At 32.8% G+C, this 16,581-nt stretch overlaps 2 protein-coding genes across 2 annotated transcripts; one reads left to right on the top strand and one right to left on the bottom strand.

Annotated features, from left to right (window-relative positions):
• Window positions 1-2,868: 2,868 nt before the first annotated feature.
• LOC132613957 (uncharacterized) lies at window positions 2,869-11,535 on the top strand. The gene is made up of 14 exons (XM_060328281.1): window positions 2,869-3,013; window positions 3,819-4,374; window positions 6,100-6,237; window positions 6,402-6,483; window positions 7,076-7,152; window positions 7,303-7,409; window positions 8,528-8,645; window positions 8,735-8,851; window positions 8,958-9,049; window positions 9,532-9,598; window positions 9,715-9,793; window positions 9,914-10,005; window positions 10,836-10,979; window positions 11,074-11,535. The coding sequence occupies exons 2-14, from the start codon at window positions 4,042-4,044 to the stop codon at window positions 11,104-11,106; spliced, it is 1,479 nt and encodes a 492-aa protein (XP_060184264.1). The 5' UTR covers window positions 2,869-3,013; window positions 3,819-4,041; the 3' UTR covers window positions 11,107-11,535.
• Window positions 11,536-12,848: 1,313 nt separating this feature from the next.
• On the bottom strand, window positions 12,849-16,356 carry LOC132614350 (xyloglucan endotransglucosylase protein 2-like). The gene is made up of 4 exons (XM_060328777.1): window positions 16,095-16,356; window positions 15,325-15,425; window positions 14,121-14,314; window positions 12,849-13,383 (listed from the first exon to the last, which is right to left on the bottom strand). Exons 1-4 carry the CDS (start codon window positions 16,279-16,281, stop codon window positions 12,963-12,965), a joined length of 903 nt encoding a protein of 300 aa, XP_060184760.1. The 5' UTR covers window positions 16,282-16,356; the 3' UTR covers window positions 12,849-12,962.
• Window positions 16,357-16,581: the final 225 nt, after the last annotated feature.

Raw genomic sequence — 16,581 nt, 5'->3', positions numbered from 1 at the left:
GAAATAGGGCATGAGTTTCGGACTATTACCCTATGTTTGGATGGTTGTTTCCCGTGGTTCATTAATGTACAGTATGGTATGGTACAATATGGTATTGTATTGTATTGTACTATATTAATGAACACAATGTTTGGATAGACTGTATCATTTGTTGTGGTTTAATAACATTTGTATTATTTGGTTTGACTGTATGGTACTGTATAATAACTTGTAAGTTTACTAAAATACCCTTAACTCTTAATTAGAAATTAGTTTTTTTATATATATATATATTAATAAAACTCAGGTAAAGAATAAAATAGGAACTTTAAAAAATAAGTAGGTAGTGAGTGCGGGTGGTGGAAGGGTGGGTGGTTGTGGGATGAGGGTGAGGGTAGTGGCTGGTAGGGTAGGGGTGGGGTTGGGTGGTGGTGGTGTGAAATGGGTGGTGAAGGGGTGGGGTGGTTGTGGGATGACGATGGGGGTAGTGGGTGGTAGGATAGGGTGAGTGGTTGTGGGGGTGGGGTTGGGTGGTGGTGAGGGGTAGTGGGTGGTTGTGGGATAAGGGTGGGGTGGTAGGGCGGGGGTAGGGTGGTGGTGAGTGGTAGGGTGGGGTATAATGGGAAAATAAAATACATAACCATGGAAAAATCACCAAATCCATAGTTACAAAAATTGAGACTTTTCATGGTTATGTAACCATGGGATGAATCACGAGTTTGTAACATCATACCACATAATTTTAAGAATAATGAAAACAAACATGATTTCATACAAACCACACATTAATGAACCACGGGAAACCACCATCCAAACAGGGGGTTAGCAAACAATGTTGTTTTAGTATAGCCACGTGGTAGTTATGTCTTTAAACGCTATAAAGGAGAGTAAAAGTATAAGTAAAGTAATGTATAAGCTCATTAAAGAAGCAACGCCCAAAATGTATAACCCAAATAATGCAAAAGCTAATTCAATAAGGGCAATTTGCAGGATTGTCCTTCGCAGGGTGGTCTTTAATTTTTGTCCCTCAAATTAGTGGTCTTTAATTTTTGTTCTTCGCTAAAAAATTTTTAGTTTTGAGTTTAAATCCCCGTTCAATTAAAAATAAAATAAAAATTTACAAGGCAGAATTTTGCATGCAAATCATGCTTCAGGCAGAGTTTCAAACTTGTGCAAAACTCTGCCTTAAGAATCCAAACCACTGCTTTACGAAATTTCTTTTTTTAAATTTTTTACTGAGCTAAAATTCAAATACAGAACCTCAAGATATTATGCGAGACAAAAATTAAAAATCACCGAAGAAGGACAATCCGCGCAAAAAAATGATTCAATAAGGGGCCAGGTGGGTTTGATTTTAAAAGAAAAGATGAGGACAAAATGGAAAGCCTGAAAAGTCAACACCGACAAACCAGTAGGGGTGTAACTGGTCCAAATCATCAAAGAATGAAATTACTATTCTAATCCTATGAGGACTACAAAAAATTTATATCCTCACTTATATATAGCAATGATATTATAAATTAGTATTTTGATCATGTGAAGACTACAAAAAATTTATATCCTTACTTATATATAGTAGTGATATTATAAATTGACTATTTTAAAACTATTTCTCAATTTATTGAAATCTTTTTACTTTATTTAAATTAGAAATCGATAATATAAGCAATTTCACACAAGCGGAATTGCTTAGATTAAAAGCATTTTGATATTGCATTACAATTGTAAATGATTTAATAATGAAGAATATGATCACATTTTTCAAATGATAGAGTTCGAAATTTTGTTCCAAGTTCCAATCACTGTAAAAATCTTTCATCTGCCAATGGAATGGACAAAGCATAAGCATAATAGTATCAAATATTAACGCTTTCCCTGCATTCATAGATGCTTCAATTTTTATATCGAGTGGACAAAGCTACAGAATGAAACTAGTACAGTATAAACTCCAAAATATTACTATTATAGTTGTACTACTGACTATAGTATAGTAACTCAAAAGTCAATAGTACAACAATTACAATATTATAGGCTTATTTCGGAAAGAATTTAGATCTATTATCGGTATAATAATTTTTTTATTATCTGATCATATTTTACTTGTTATAGTAAGTAATTTATCTCATTTCTAAAATTATAAATATCATATTTTAAGAAAGTTAACACGTATATTTCTTCAATGATTTGACAGTATAAAAATATCTTACTTTGAAGTCTCCTAAAATTTAGGATCTATTTGACCATAGAACCTCTTTTTTTTTTTTCTTTGATTAACATTAGTTTGAATTTTTGAATAATATTTAAAGGTAGAGTTTTAAAATTTGAAAAGAGTTTTTTTTATACTAACAAAAAAAAATATCAATTTCTTTTTCAAGTTATCCAAACACAACTTTAATTTTAAGTATCATTTTTTAACCTAATTTTCCCTTTCAAATGTCACATTTTTACTCTCCAAACGCCTGCTTAAACTCGATACTAAATTGGTGAACATGATTTAAAATTTATATATTCCTATAACAATAAATTAATATTATAATAATATTTGAATTCACACTCAAATACTTAACAATAACAAAATTTCCCTTTTTATTCCAGATTAACTTTACTGAATTTTCATAAATCTGATCCTTTATATCCGCTAATATAATCTGTCCATATATATAACTCAAACTCTTTATTATTGAAAAAAAAGGGATCTAGTAGCTCAGTTGGTTGACTACCTAAACTCTTACCTTGTTGGTGAGGGTTCGAATCCCCACATTGTAATTTCCTTCCCCCATTTCCCCTTCCCCTTCCCCTAAGTAATAAAAAAACAATTTAAAAATAAAAATAAAAAAAAATACTGAAGTAGTATGCTAGTATAGTTGTAAACAGTGGAAGAGTTTTACTATATATAAACACACAAAGTCTCTTCATAACATCCTCTCATACCCTTTCCATCTATCTCTTTGCATATGTGTCTACTTATTATACACACATAAACATTCGTGCCCACTTTACCATTTTGTTTTTTTGAGGGTACACAAAAATAAAGGTTTTTTTTCCCTCTTAAACTTACATTATTATTGTCCTCTGGTGTTTTTTTTTTTTTTTTTTGGTGCTGGTTCTTGCAATATTTTGTTGTTGATAGGTTCTTGATTTATTATTTTCTTTCTTCTTTTGCATCTTATTCAGATACCCATTATGCATTTTTGTTGTCATATGTTATTTTCATTACTTTTAGAAACAAATTAACATCTGATCTTCTGTAAATTAAAATAATTCCATTTTTGCAGTGCCAAAAAGGGTGAAGATTTATTATCATATGCATTTTTGTTCTTATCTGTTATCTTCATTATTATTATTATTTTTAGAAACAAATTTGATACCTGACCTTCTGTAAATAATAATAATAATAAAAAAATCCATTTTTGCAGTGCAAAATCGGGTGAAGATTTATTCTGCAAGAATTTTTAGTACTAATTTCTTTTTCTTTTGCTTTGTTTTCAGATACCATTATGCATTTTTGTTGTTATCTGTTATCCATCATTATTTTTATAAACAAATTAACATCTAATCTTTTGTAAATAAATAAAAAAAATCCATTTTTGCAGTGCCAAAAAGGGTGAAGATTTATTACTATTTTCTTCTTTTCAGATACCCATTATGCATTTGTGTTGTTATCTGTTGTCCTCATTAACAAATTAAGACCTGATCTTTTGTATATAAAACTCCATTTTTTCAGTGCCAAAAAGGGGGTGAAGATTTATTACTACTTTCTTGCATTTTTGTCTCATTATTTCTAGAAACAAATTTAACACCTGATCTTTGTAAATAATTTTTTTCCCATTTTTTTGCAGTGCCAAAAATGGTGAAAGATTTATTCTGCAAGAATTGGCACCATTAAAGATTGATTCTTTACAAGTTCCACAGAGATTCTTGCAAAGGGTGTGCCTCAAAATGGTGTAAAAATAGGAATTTGGGTATAAAGATTGATTCTTTACATCAAAATCTTGAAAATTGGTGTAAAGATTAGGACTTTGGGTATAAAGATATAAAGGGTATAAGCATTTGCTCTAAAAAATGGGATCTTATCAATTAATTAGAGAGAAAAAAGGTATTAATGATGCAAGATTAAGATGGGATCCACAACAAGGTGATGTTCAAATTCAATCAGAAACCAAGAATTTGTCACCTAGTAGGATTGAGGTTATTACAAGTGAATCAACAAAGGATAATGATTTGGAATTAGCTTTTCAGAAATTTGCTGTATCATCACCAATATCTCCATTGTCTACTACATTGCCTAAATCAAGTGGTGATCATATTGGTAATCACCATTTTCGTAAGGCTAATAAGAATGGTTCTAATGGTCGCCTTCTTTCTCTTGACATTTTTCGCGGGCTCACTGTTGCGGTAATTTTTCTCATCTACCCTTTTTTAGAAATTTAATTTTTGTTAACTTGCATCTTACTAGGAAGAAAAAGATCCGTATAGGTGATATTTACTAGTTCAGGACAGGTTATTAGTAGTATTACTGATTTATATTTTCAATGATTTGTCACTTCTTTTTTATATGATGATGATGATATGATATTAGCTTAAATGTAGAAATAAGGATTCATATAGCCGATCCCGACTTGTTTGGAACTGAGGCGTAGTTGTTGTTGCATATTATTAGGTATAGAGGATTTCAGATAGCTACGAGTTTGGGATTGAGTCTTAGTTGAATGATTCAATGTGCATATTGTTGTCTTTTTCTTTCAGTGGATTTACTGATTCTGAAGATTTTCATGTTGGGTGTTGTTGTTGTTTTTTTTTTTCTGTTCGTTTTGTTGGGTGTTGTTGACTCTTCTCTATTTTTGGTTCTTTTGGGTAATTTCTACAAATAATTTTTTTTGTTTTTTTGCCTACCTCAACTTGTTTGGGACTGAGGCGTAGTAGTTCTTGTTTAATTTTTGTATAGAGGCTTCATATAGCTATGACAACTATTTTCGGATTGAGTCTTAGTTGAATGATTCAATGTACATACAGATACAGTGGATTTGCTGATTCTGAAAATGTTCTTGTTGGGTATTGTTTTTTTACTTTTCGTTTTTATTGAGTGTTGTTGACTCTTCTCTATTTTTGGTTTCTTTGTTTTGGTGTTTTCTTGGGATGGAATTCTTTGCATGTGACTAAAGTTCACAGCTTTTTTGCTTGGTTCTCTCAAGTTCGTCATTTTTTTGTTAACATTCTGTTACTAATTTGGCATTGAGTCTTAGTTGAATGATTCAATGTGCATATTGTTGTCTCTTTCTCTCAATGGGATTCCAGATCCTGGCAATTTTGTTGTTGGGTGTTGTTGACTCTTCTCTATTTTTGGTTTCTTTGTTTTGGCATTTCTTGGGATGGAGTTCTTTGCATTTGAGTAAAGTTCACAGCTTTTTTGCTTGCTTCCCCCAATTTTGTCACTTTTTTATGTTATTGTTCCAGGAGCAAGCCTACTAGTACAACTGCATTATTCCTTCCTTTTTTTAAATTTTCTTTTTTAACTTATTCTGGTGGTCTAAGTTGTTTTGACTTGGAAAAACATGAACATGAGTTGGAAAAAAAGTTAGAGGCTTGGGTGTTGCTTAAGACTTAATATGATTGGTAAGAAGATAATAAGGATGTTTGACTTTTAAGCAGAATTTTAATCTGAGAAACACGCTCCACTATTCTGAATAATGAACAATTTCGGTATGTCTTATTTCAACTTGAAAAGTATTTGCGAAAATTGTATTAAAAGCTAAAGATATTTGATGGTTTACAACAAATGGCTTTAAGAAAAGGCCTTATGTTTCAATCAAATCTTCCTGCTTTGGTGGAAAATAGTCGCAAAATGGGGGGAAATGAGCAAAATTTACCATTTCGGGGATATAGGACAGGGATGAGAAAATTGAATTAAAGACGGAACTGAACGCGGCTTATCAGGCAAGGATATGCTAGTCTTATGTAGGCTTACAAGTGTCTTCTTTGTGTGTGTGCCGAAGAGGGAGTAAGATTGCTCGTTTGTTGTTTATGTGAAACTAATTCGTAAAACCTGAATTAGCAATTTGGTTCTATTTCCTTTTAAGCTTATCATCTTATTCTCTCTTGCTACTGGTACACTTTCTGCAGTTAATGATATTTGTGGAATACGCCGGTGGACTTTATCCTGCTATCAATCATTCACCATGGGATGGTATAACCCTGGCAGATTTCGTCATGCCATTTTTCCTCTTCATTGTTGGAGTATCACTTGCACTTGCATACAAGGTAAATATGTTTCAGATTATTATATTTTGTTGCTGGATTTATTCAAGATATGAAGGACACTTTTTATCATTTTATATTAGGGGAGCCATTGTTTGTAATCCATTGTATTGAGTTTTAGACAGTTTTTCTTCTTATGCTTATTAAAGTTGTTTTGGGTTATACAGAACATGCCCTGCAGACTGACTGCGACTAGAAAAGCAGTGCACCGCGCACTTAAGCTTCTCATCCTTGGACTCTTTCTTCAAGGTGCTCTTCTTTTAGTTATATGTCTAACTTAATACTCCCTCCGTCCCAATTTATGTGAACTTGTTTGATTGAGCATGAAGTTTAAGACAAAAAGAAAGACTTTTGAAACTTGTGATCAAAATAAGCCTTATAAATTTTTGTGGCTACAAACCATTTCATTAAGTGTAAAATGGGAATTTTAAAGTTAAATTGTTACTCCCTCTGTCCCAAAAAGATTGTCACTCCTTTCTTTTTTAGTCTGTCCCAAAAAGATTGTCCCCTTTCTATATTTAGAAACAATTTAACTTTGTGAGATAATTTACAGTCACACAAATATCTAAGGCTTGTTTTGGACCACATATTTCAAAAGTCTTACTTTATTTCTTAAACTTTGTGCCAAGTCAAAAGAGGATAATCTTTTTGGGACGGAGGGAGTACTAAATATAGAAAAGTGTCACTCTTTTTGGGCCCGACTAAAAAAGGAAGAGTGTCACATAAATTGGGATGGAGGGAGTAGCTTCCAACAGCTTGCAGTAGCAAAATATTAGTTTGATCTATTAGATTCATGGCTTGCAAGTATGAAATTTACATTATTTTCTCCCTCTCTAAACAGGAGGCTATTTTCATGGTATAAAAAATCTAACTTATGGAGTGGACGTTGAGAGAATCAGATGGACGGGTATATTGCAGGTATGAAGCCAACATATTCTTTTTGGTTTCTTCAGCCTTGGCGTTGATAAAGTTAAGGATAATTATAATATTTGAGCTATGTTATATATATTGTGTATTTCTCTTGTTCTTCAAGTGTATAATTTATTTTTAACTTTTTTTTTTTCCCAGAGAATTGCAATATCATTTTTGTTGGCAGCAATGTGTGAAATCTGGCTTAAGGGTGATAATAAAGTCAATTCAGGACAATCTTTGTTGAAGAGATACCATCAACAATGGTGAGTTCCGAGTCTTTGGACCATTCGATCCAATTAAGATTATCTAAACTACTCGTCACTTAGCCGTAATTGTTACTAACTTTTTTGATCAATGTCTTGCTTAGCTTGAGCATAACATATTATTGACAAAAAATAAAATTAGGACAAAATCAGCTTAATTGGAAGTTGAAACTTTGGTTGGGTTCAAAGATGGTCCTCAATCTGAAATGTTCTGAAATCTAGTATTAAAGTAGCTATATTAATATGTATAGATTATTAATTTAGAACTCACTAACTCAAATAAAGTAGCTATATTAATATGTATAGATTATTAATTTAGAACTCACTAACTCAAAAAGACTAGAATCCAGAACCCGTAAACTTCAAATTTTGGATGCACCTCTGCTGCAAATGCTTCTATCTATAGGAATAGCTTAAGATTCTTTCACCAAATCTAAATCGGAGAGACTACCTGCTGTTACTTGATTGAAATTTACAGTGCTGAGAAGCCATCCAGATTATAGTAAAGAAGAGCGCTTGAAGAAGTTGAAAACACTACTGTACATACTAGAGGGACTTTCTGTTTTCTAAAACATTTTTTGGAGCATATTCCCATATTAACGATGGTTCGTTGAGAGAATCCTGCTTTGATAGAACTCTCTACACTGATATACATCTTCTATGCATAACTTTATCAAACTTTAATAAAGAATGAAGTTAGCATACCCAATTTGACTTAGATATTCATTTGAACTAAGCTAGTTATGAATTCTAGATTTTAATGCCTACTAATGCCACATCATTGGGGATATCCATGAACGAACAAAATATTGCAATTTGTCTGAGTTATTGTTTGGCTTATATATTAGCTGCAAATGAGGTGCATTTTGAACTTTTTTTGAAGCTCCATGAATAGACCACAGCGCTTGATGTGCAGCATAACGTTTCTTCTAAAATATATGAAAATTAATTTGTTAAGACCGGCCAGATAGTTTTTACTAAATTGAGCTTCCGTCAATTTTTTTTATGTTAGAATGCTTAATCTCCATTATTCTCAAAAAAAGAAAAAAAAAGACTTAATCTCCACTCTCCTGTTTAATCATTTCCTTTTTCTCCCTCCTTCACTTTGGTTTCTCCAGGGCCATGGCTATAATGGTTACTGCTTTATACCTTTCTTTGTTCTACGGTTTATATGTTCCTGACTGGGAGTATCAGATGCCAATGGACAGTTCTTCTTTGGAAGCAAAGATATTCACAGTAAGCTGTTCACCGCGCTTAGCTGTCTATTTCCCGTATTACGAATGAAAGTGATGGAATTCTTTAACAAAACTATGTTCCCTTTGAAGGTGAAATGTGGTGTACGGGGAGACAGTGGACCAGCATGTAATGCTGTCGGAATGATCGATCGAAAAATATTGGGTATTCAACACTTATATACAAGAGCCATATATGGACGATCAAAAGTATTCTTCCTCTTGAATTCATTTTTCCCCTCTTGAATTCGTTAGTATTTCAAAGTTTCTCTTTAGTTTCTTTCTTTTTTCAAATGTTTGATTGTTTCTCTGACAGGAGTGTAGCGTCAACTCTCCTAACTACGGTCCCCTTCCTCTCGATGCTCCATCATGGTGTCAAGCCCCTTTCGACCCAGAAGGACTTTTGAGGTTTGTTATTATTATCTTTTGTTATTTGCCAGATACTTATGCTGTGCTCTCTGTTGAGCCACTTCCTTTCTTATAGCCTGTTTGGCCGAGCTTCTAAAATCAGTTTATTTTGGAAAGTGTTTTCCATAAAAGTACTTTTGGTGAGAAGCAGTTTGTGTTTGATTAATAAATTTGAAAAGCACTTTTGAGCAGCAATTAGTGTTTGGCGAATATTTAAAAATTGTTTCTAAGTGTATTTTCTCAAAAGTGCTTTTCAAAAAAGTACTTTTTTCATCTTCTAAAAAACAGCTTCTGCTTTTTTACTCAAAATGACTTTTTCTTCTCATAAAAGTTTGGCCAAACACCTCAATGTTGAAAAAAGAACACTTTTTTTGGAAAGAAAGTGCACTTTTTGCCTTGGGGAAGCTTGGCCAAACAGGCTACTCTTCTGCCTGCTTCTTTGGGTACGTTTTGTGAATTAAGCTCATTTGACTTTTTTGTAGTTCATTAATGGCTATTGTAACTTGCTTCATCGGTTTGCATTACGGGCACATCATTGTCCATTTCAAGGTAAACATCTTCTGCTTTCTCATGATGTCTAATTTTTTTTTTTTTTTTTTTTGTCTTCTTTGGATGAGAAGCTCAATTTTTTAAAATTTTTTGCTCTCTGTCGTAATGTGTTCCAGGATCATAAAGTTAGAATTCAGCAATGGCTGATACCATCATCTTGTCTCGTACTGCTAGGTGTAACATGTGACTGCCTCGGTAAGCTTTTCTTTTAAATTTCTGTTCCTTTCCTTTTCATGCTACAAATCTTAGAGCTTTGTTTTTCCAAATGGAACAAATATACAGTATTAACTTCTCTTTTTTATTTACTTCATTTAGGGATGCATGTAAACAAGGTTTTGTACTCCTTCAGTTATATGTGTGTTACTGCGGGTGCTGCTGGCTTTCTCTTCACTGCAGTCTATATGATGGTTAGACACTATACATCTCTTCTAATTTCTCTTCCGTTGTGTATTAACTGAACATGCTTAGGCAGGCTTTGGAGTTTTGTTTTGATATCTGGTTTTATTTTTAAAAAATGACTTGCTTCTCCTAGAACTTCTGATAAAATAAATAACTATCAACTGCTCCTGGGACTTTGCTCTAGTGGTAAGAGCACAACAAGTGATGTGTGGGTTAGGTGCACCTCATGGGTTCGAACCTGCTGCAGACAAAAACTTGATATTTAAGTGGAGAAGAGTAGAGGAGCTAAGTCATTGTCCTCCGAGTATCAAACTTTGCGCCACTGGCCTCAGGGATTTCTCGGTTATATTATAAAGAAGAGAATGACACCTTTATCTTTTATGGAACTATTTAATCTTTGAGAAAATGAAAAGACGTGGAATATTAACAATTTTGAAGCAAAAAGCGGGTTAAACGCCTACCAAGAAAATAAGAAAAAATGAAAAGGCGTGGAACTCTCACCACCACACATTTGGTAATTTTTGGTACTTTGCACATATTTGTCTTACATATCGAAAGTCTTCTTTAATTTTTTAAACTTTGTGTCGTGTTAAACACGTTCACATAAATTGGGAAGGAAGGAGTATTTGTTTACGAGTCAGATTTACTAAAATTTCCTTTCTTCAAAATCTTTGGTTATACAAACAGCTATTGATCGTGAGGCCCTATATATTTTGATCTTTTTCTCTTTGTAGTTTACCTTTTTAAGACTATTGCTTCTGCCAAAATCTACAAACATGCTAGTGGAGGTAAATATATCATTCTTTTGTTACCTAGCTAAAAGTTGTGCTTTCTATAGGTTGATGTGTGGGGATATAGACACTGGAGCACAGTACTGAAATGGATGGGAACGAACGCATTGCTGATTTACGTTCTTGTATCGTGCAACATCCTTCCGGTTATTTTGCAGGGATTCTATTGGAGGCGGCCTGATAATAACATTGTCAGTACATGCTTAGAATCTTAGTCATTATCCATTCGATGAATTTCCGATCTTTCAATAGTTTCCTTTAACTAAATATTCCATTTTTTCGCAGCTCACAATGATTGGTATCGGACCTAAGAAGTAGAAGACAAATAAATGGGCATGCTGAGGCGCTAAAGCATTTGTCACCAATGCTCGATAATTTTTTGCGGAAGTGAGCTTTAGAGCTAGTACGAGGCAAATCTTTCCAACTTACGCGTGACACTCTCTATATGTAAATTTATGTATATGTATAATTGACTATGAGTGCACAAAACACACACACACGACGACATATTTTATTAGCTCGATCAATTGACAGAAATGCGGTTTTATGAATGAGAAATCTGCTCATAGAAGCAGCAGAGGTATTACCTCAGGACGATGGAGATATTCTCTATGGAAACTGCAGTAGTTAGTTGTAGGTCATCCAATGATATTGGCTCTCATTATACTACTTCTTGCTGTATTGAAGGCCATAAACATTTTAATCCCAGACTAGTTGGGACCGGTTATATGAATCAGTTGTTATCTATTTCTCTATTCATGTTTGATATATAGCTTTTATTTAGGCGGTCACGTTGATTAATCGTAGGTATACTAGTTTCAAGTTGGTCAGCAACATATTGCAATAATTCTTTTTGTTATTCAAACTTAAAGATCAATTATACATTGTGAATGATAATTATACACCTGAACTCTAACAATGTATAATTGATCTTTAAATTCTTTTTCCAATATGATAATCACCATCCAAGTATTATAAAATCAGTACTCTAACAGCGATCTGAGATTCAAACAAAAGGAAACTGAATTTACCAACTAACAATCAAGGGGCCTCTGAATTAAAGAGAGAAATTGGGAAAATGACCTAACTTTTAAATTGATATACAATATGTCGATTCGGGTTAGGACTGGAAAAATAACCCATTTTAATAATAAATTTGGGTTGAATGACTCGGTATAAAAATCCAATATATAGAGTGTGAAGTTGAAAAAGTACGTGCCTCAACATCCACCATCAAAACATACGTTTACTTGTACGTAAAGAAAAAATTTGCTCAACAATCCTAATCTCAAAGTTTTAAGTGATGAAATAATACGAAAGTGAAAGTTCATCCATTTAGTAAAGTCAAAAGTCTAAAAGAAAAAGTAAAAAACAGAGGTCTTTCCTTGTAGTTCAATGTAGTATAAAATTTTAAACTATTTTAAGTAATATGAGATCACAAATCTTTATATAATTTAGTTATCACCTACAATACATAATAGCTAACTTTGTTTCTTCAAGGAATCACCTGAATAGATTTTGTCAGTCTTAGGGGTGTTAATTCCACTCTAAAAAAGAATAAGGGTAAAAGGTAGCCCGTATATTTAGTCGTGTAAATGATTTTACAAAAATAATTTTAGGAGGAAATTATGTAATTTTCCTTTTTTTCTCTTGATAAACTGACATAATTATTGGCTTGGCAACCCTAATTCAAATGTTCGAATTGCCCCAGAAAATCTCAGATATTCTAATTGAAGCGAAACTTCCACATTACACCCATCAACAAAGAGTAAGTAAAGATTGGAAGTCGAGAAATAAAGAAGTTTTTACCTTACTTAGCTTCCCCCCCCCCCCCCCCCCCCCCCCCCCAAACAATGGTGAACGCATAGGTTATGACACATATTAAATTTAAACCCATGATTCCGGAACTAAAATGAGTTCAACATTAAAGATCTTAAAAGTTGAACCTATTATACCTAATTTAGATTCAATTCTGAGTGGACATCACTAAGAATTGAACATAATCATATATTTATAAACAAATAAGTAGATGAAATAGTGATTTTCCTTCTTGAACAAATAGGAATAATTATCAATTATTGAAATGTTATAGTAGACTTGGTACACATACAATATTACACCCTTCGTGCATAAATAAACTCAAAATCTATCATATCACAAACTTTATAAGGGACTTAATTCTTTTTTGAATTTCTTGGTACATCTCTGTCCCTCTTACACTCTGGTGGCATTGTAGGGAACCTCTTTTTATCAGTACAATAGTTATAAATTGTATACTTGTCTCTAACCCTTCTCAAAAGTCTCCATTGGTACTTGTCCAAATCTTGAAATCCCTTTTGATCCCACCAACTTTTACCTTGAGTGGCACAATATTTGGCATTGACAGAGGATTCACAACCATCAATGTGAAAGCCTCTATAAGAGGCAACAAAGGGTGCATTGGACCAATCAATTTTCTCTAATCCACCTCTTGTGGCCCAATCATCTGCTTCCCATAGGCTTGAGTATATCTTCATTGGTTGGTCAAATGGGAATTTGACACCTATGTCCTTGCTGTTCTTAAACACTCTTATGGGGTATTCATCCACAAAGAACCTGCATGCGAGAGATGTCAAATGGACGGATTGGATCAAATTTGAATTGATCGAAATATAAATTTTTTTACAGAGTCACTCTGCCATTTTTGTAATTGAAAAATAGACATAATCCTGCATTTTCAAAATCTACAAGGGAAACTGGTATAATAACTTGAAATTTCACTTGTGGAAGTTGAAACTACGTGATAGTGACTATTTTTCAAACACAACATAGGAAAGTGGTTAGTGGACTCTATTTCTACATCAAAACATGTCAAACTAACAAACTATCACGACTAAATGTGTTTAAAATTTGCTTGAGTCAAAATGAGCTGAATTGAAATGGACAAAATAATGAGACGAAACCTAACTGCACCTCCTTTTTTAGAAAAAAAAAGAGAGTGAAACTAATGCATTTTCTTAAATTATTAGCTCTATTTTATTTTATTTTTGTCAAATTTACATAATTCCCAATCTTCAAATTTTGAGTTTGTAAACTTGGGTTTGGGTTTGGGCTTGGCCCAATAGTTTGATGAGTCATTTCAGTTTGGCCCATTGTATCAAATTAACAAGTGGGTCATACTCCAATCCGTTTAAACTTGAGTAGGTTCGAGCCTTAGAATGGAGAAATTCCAGGGAACGTTTTCTCTTAAATAGGCTCTATACGAAACGAATTTGGATTTATTAGGCTAATAATTTTCGGATATCATATGATTATTAAAAAAAAAAAAAAAAAAAAAAAAAAGAGTTGCTTACACAATCTGGTGAAGATTCCACAAGACAGAGTAGGTGTGATAATCTTTGGTTGGATCAAACCATAAGTAAATCCTCTGTTCCTTGTCACCTTTCCCTCCAGTGTATACATTTGTTTGTAAAATGTATGGTTCACCTGTTTTGTTTCCCAAGAACTCAAAGTCTATTTCATCATGCTCGTTATTTTGAGAAGATAGCTGCATATATACCAAAGGTAATTAACATAGTTGTTCATAAGACCAACCAAAACCAATAAATAAGCCAATTCATGATTTTTCGTGTCAGTATACTAGCGGGATTGGCTTATTATTTAGTAGAAGTCGTGTCCGCTTACTTTTACAATTTAACTCTTTTATGACCTTTTTACAAGTGATATTCATTTTTTACACATAAGAGTCTGAAAACAAACACAGAAGAGATCTGAAAAGACCATTTTCTTCTATTCAAATTGTAAGTGGGCAGAGATCTCATTTCCTCACTTGTACGTGGATGAGTCTAGATTTTTAGAAGTTTTATGGCTTTACTTTTCGTCCCAAATTAATATCTAGGGTTAAAGTACTCTGTCTTCCGGTTATGGATAAATGTTGATTTTAGTCTGTGTGATATTAAACTAAACATATTTAATTTCAATTAATTGAAATATTTATTTTATCTCTTTACTTGTGAATATTCACAAATTTGCGCTAATAATTAATTGGTCCACCGCTTAGTTACCTTCATGTTAAATTAAGTTTGGATTGTTACTCAATACTTTGATAATATATTTCTAAAATAACTCAAGTATGACATATTTTCTACATGAAGGGACAAAAACTATATTTTAATGTGTTTAAGGTTAAATATACTGAGTCATATATTGCAAGGACCAAAATCGAAATTTAGCAATAATGAGGAACCAATAGTGTTATTATCTCTAATTTTTAATTAATATTATTGTTAAACGATGTCAATCTATTATATTTATGCACATTATTTTTAGAGAAAATATATTTTTTAAAAGAAACAAAGAAACGATGTCAATCTAACCAAACTCGAATGGTTATGATGGAAACTGAAACCTTTGAATATTGAGTTCATGAGGAATTATGTTACATTTCAACGAAACCTATAATATAGTTTATATAATCGATCCCTACTAAAGTTAATTTAAGATCGAAATACAATTAATCGACTGATATATTACAACTATATATACGTTGTTACTTACATAGAAAGCAGTGACAGTGCCTGCAGAATCACCAGCAACCATCTTTATGTGCATGGCAAAGTGCCCAAATAAATAAGATCCTTTTGACTGGAAGCCAGTACCTATGTATGTCCCAAACACAAATTCAAATTCAAAAATGTCAAAATATAAGAAAGAAAAATATAACACAACTACATGAAGCATAACAGTACAAAGAGCTAACACTTGTGTCTGTGCGACGAAGTCATTTTTCATGAAAAGTATCTTCATAAGAAATTTTTTGATTGGTATGCAGGAAGTATTTTATAGAAAAGATACATATTAAATTTAATAATAATATTAAGTGAATTCTTTAATACAAGTATAGAGTTTTGGTTAAAGCTACTAAATTTTCCTCAACATGCAAGTAAAAATCTAGTTCCGTCCCTAGCTAGTTAAAAACAAAGCGGATTTAAGATTTGAAGTTTATTAATTCCTATTACAACCTCTAGTTAAAAACAAAGCGGATTTAAGATTTGAAGTTTATTAATTCCTATTACAACCTCGTATTAATATAGTATTCATTTGGTTCGCAATAGGTCCGCCCCTGGTTAAAAGTTAAGATAGTTTCACTTGGTTGAAAGGAATTCCTATGGATCAAACAAACAAAGTAAAGAGTCCTTCCTTCATAAGTGACGGAAGTCGTATTTCCATTTGATGGAAAATATAACTTGACACTACATGATTTTTTCTTGAAAACTGACTTCCACCGTATCAAATACATACAAACGTGAAAAACAACATTAATTTACCAGTGCGATTGTCAAGGTTGAGCTGGATCTCCGAACCACCATTGATGTATTTGATATGATCCAAAGCCCAACTAGGCTCATAGTTTCTTCCAAATGGCACATCCACTGGCTTCTTGGGCTTAACTCCCATTGCTCCTCCTATAAATAGCACACACACCACCAACAAAATCATCCATTTGAAGCCCATAATGGTTCTATTCTAGTTTTGCTCTTCACTCTTTTACAGAGCACAAGCAATAATGAATAGAATCCCACTAAGAGGATTTTTTTGTTTGAGGATGAGAAAATGTACTCGTCCTAGGCCATTATTTATAGTGTCTTAACGTGAAAAATACTGCAACATTGACAGTCCAGAATTAAACTGTTTAGTGAATTGATGCAACTAATTAAAAAAAACAAAAGAGGCACGAGATATGAAATTGGGATTCTAAGAAGAATTTAATGAGCAACTGATAATGTAATCAATCTATGCATATTCGTATCTCGA

This window comes from Lycium barbarum, chromosome 10 (assembly GCF_019175385.1).
Source record: "Lycium barbarum isolate Lr01 chromosome 10, ASM1917538v2, whole genome shotgun sequence".
In the NCBI taxonomy this organism is placed as follows: Eukaryota; Viridiplantae; Streptophyta; class Magnoliopsida; order Solanales; family Solanaceae; genus Lycium; species Lycium barbarum.
This window is presented reverse-complemented; position numbering and strand designations above follow the sequence as displayed.

Bases quoted from the DNA above. Each gene is read 5' to 3' on its own strand.
- LOC132613957 (XM_060328281.1), top strand. From the start codon at position 4,042: ATGGGATCTTATCAATTAATTAGAGAGAAAAAAGGTATTAATGATGCA. The intron at 7,153-7,302 runs GTATGAAGCCAA...TTTTTTTCCCAG, and splicing joins GATGGACGGGTATATTGCAG to AGAATTGCAATATCATTTTT. The intron at 10,980-11,073 runs GTCAGTACATGC...ATTTTTTCGCAG, and splicing joins GGCGGCCTGATAATAACATT to CTCACAATGATTGGTATCGG.
- LOC132614350 (XM_060328777.1), bottom strand. From the start codon at position 16,281: ATGGGCTTCAAATGGATGATTTTGTTGGTGGTGTGTGTGCTATTTATA. The intron at 15,426-16,094 runs GTAAATTAATGT...GGACATACATAG, and splicing joins CAACCTTGACAATCGCACTG to GTACTGGCTTCCAGTCAAAA. The intron at 13,384-14,120 runs GTAAGCAACTCT...TCTCGCATGCAG, and splicing joins TGGAATCTTCACCAGATTGT to GTTCTTTGTGGATGAATACC.